Genomic DNA, 2313 nt, shown 5'->3' on the forward strand with positions numbered 1-2313 from the left:
CCAATAATCCCGATATACTTGTCATAATTAACTATAATTAAACTTTTTCGTTCTTGTTGAGGGCTATAGATTAGCGGTATGCACCTCTAGCCTCTTTAAGAATATATATACTTATTTTAGATCAATATGATTATCCGAGTCGATCTATGTCTATCTCTATGTTTTAACGCTTATATCCCTCATTCTGTTGCCGACAATACCGATGCCGGATTTATCCCATAAAGTTACCAGAATGACCGGTGATGAATTCAAAACGAAATCGCAGGAGGCGATGAGTTTATGAGTTGATCTATAACCAGTTCATTCGTTCACACACACATTTTATATTTCACACTCAAACTGGACATATAAAATTTGAGTTATTACAAAATTTTAATACGTGTAATATGGAACTTTCTGCCGAGGAAATAGAGGAATTTAGGCGCGGTTTTAAATTATTAAACAGTGAACAGGCTGCCTGCTTAACCATAAAGGACTTGGAGTTTTTTTCGACGTCACTTGGGAGGCACCCGACAGAACACGATCTGCAGGCGATGATCAACGAGGTTGACGTTGACGGTAATGGGGTCGTTGATTTTGACGAGTTTGTGCATTCGATGACTCTGCGAATGAGCTCTCCGGATGACGATGATTTTCGCGAAGCATTTCGCGTTTTCGACAGGGAAAACACCGGCTATATAGGAGTCAATGAGTTGCGTCTCGTTATGATGGATCTCCGTGTGCAATTGGCCGAAGACGAGGCTGAGGAAATGATACATAGCTACGACACCGATGGCGACGGTAAGCTGAGCTACGAAGAGTTCATCGCGATGATGACCACCAAATAGACTCGTAATCTTCACTGACAACATTTGCGCACATCCCATTCGGTATTTAAACAAAAAGACAGTACATATAAGGAATATGATACTATTTTAAAAATCTTCTGTTTCACATAAACTTTGCTTTTACTTTCCATTCGAATTGAACTTTTATTGTAGAAATGGTTTCTATATTTGTACACAAATCCAAAAGAGTCTATATGATTTATGCAATATCTGCGCTTTTGTTGCCCAGAGCAAAGTCGTTACCGATACTCTTCTCTAAGATCGAATGATCGATCAGGAGTTGCAAATGGGAAAAATCGATATCAATTACTGAAGTTGACGCCTTGCCTAAGCTTGAACTGCTTTTGAATTGATACTTCTGTGGTCTGTTTTTGACTAGAGGATACTTCCCGGTTTTTCGCGGCCAAGCTTGTTTTTGCTCTCCACGTACGTTTTACATGGAAATTTGCAACGAGGCCGATTCGAAAGGTAAGCAAATAAGCTAAGACATCTGCGTTGATTGCCAATTAGTCATTCCTTCAATATCGTCAAAAAGTTTTAAATATAGAAGTTATATTTGATTCTATTATAATTTTTTACTACTTATATTAAATTTTTAAGTGGGAGTACTTAAGGAGGGAATACTTAAGGTCACAACTGCTAAGCTAGTTCACGACTAGCTGAGTTCTTCTATCCATCTGTCAGTTTTTTGGTAACTACGTAGTTAAGGCTAGGCCTCGAACATATTCGGCTATTCGGTCGAGAAGGCATTGATCCAATTAGACTTTCTCTTGAAACGTTTATGTTTTTAAGTAACCAATCTGAGCAAAGAATATCAGGTAAATCGTATCGTTTTTCAAATAGTTTTATTTGTTTGTTTAACATTAAAGTATGTTTAAACTGACAGTAGTTAGAGACAGCTTTGTAAATATTTGCGAATCGGTCGCAGTTGTAATTATTAAACTTAATCAAATGAAAACCACGTTGTGGACCTCAATTAACTCGACTATAAAAATAATTTGTGGTCATTTCGCGTTTACATTGCAATGACTGTAATTAAAGCCGACTAGTAAATACTTTGCCAACGACTGATGAAAAGGGTTATAGGTATAAGAAAGAAAAAAATGCTCAACTATCCAATGCTATAGAAAATTTTGAATGTACTATTGGCGACTATAAACTGTTATAATATAAAAAAGTTACCATATGCCATTAAGTCCCTAATGTATAAAAGTAATTAAATAATGTAACCAATCATTGGCATTTTCAGCATGTTTCATAAATTCACATAGACCTCACTAAATCCTGTGAAATTGGTGGAAAAAAATATAATCGAATTGTACACAAAAATAAGTGGTAAAAAAGTGTACCGTGATATTTTAACCGCAAATTCACATATATCGACTTTTGGGAAAGTTATTCGAGTTGTAAAATTAATGCGATTTACATTTGTAATTATGTGTACATATTTTAATTTGCATAATTTAGTAACTGATGTCAGGTCTGG

General features: G+C 35.8%; 1 protein-coding gene across 1 annotated transcript; it reads left to right on the forward strand.

Moving 5' to 3' along the window:
- Window positions 1–310: 310 nt before the first annotated feature.
- On the forward strand, window positions 311–963 carry LOC135426250 (uncharacterized). The gene has a single exon (XM_064679281.1). The coding sequence runs from the start codon at window positions 387–389 to the stop codon at window positions 825–827; it is 441 nt and encodes a 146-aa protein (XP_064535351.1). The 5' UTR covers window positions 311–386; the 3' UTR covers window positions 828–963.
- The last annotated feature ends 1350 nt before the right edge of the window (window positions 964–2313 follow it).

This window comes from Drosophila montana, unplaced genomic scaffold (genome assembly GCF_035044405.1).
Source record: "Drosophila montana isolate Dmon_TW-CO22-7 unplaced genomic scaffold, ASM3504440v1 contig_1_1, whole genome shotgun sequence".
In the NCBI taxonomy this organism is placed as follows: domain Eukaryota; kingdom Metazoa; phylum Arthropoda; class Insecta; order Diptera; family Drosophilidae; genus Drosophila; species Drosophila montana.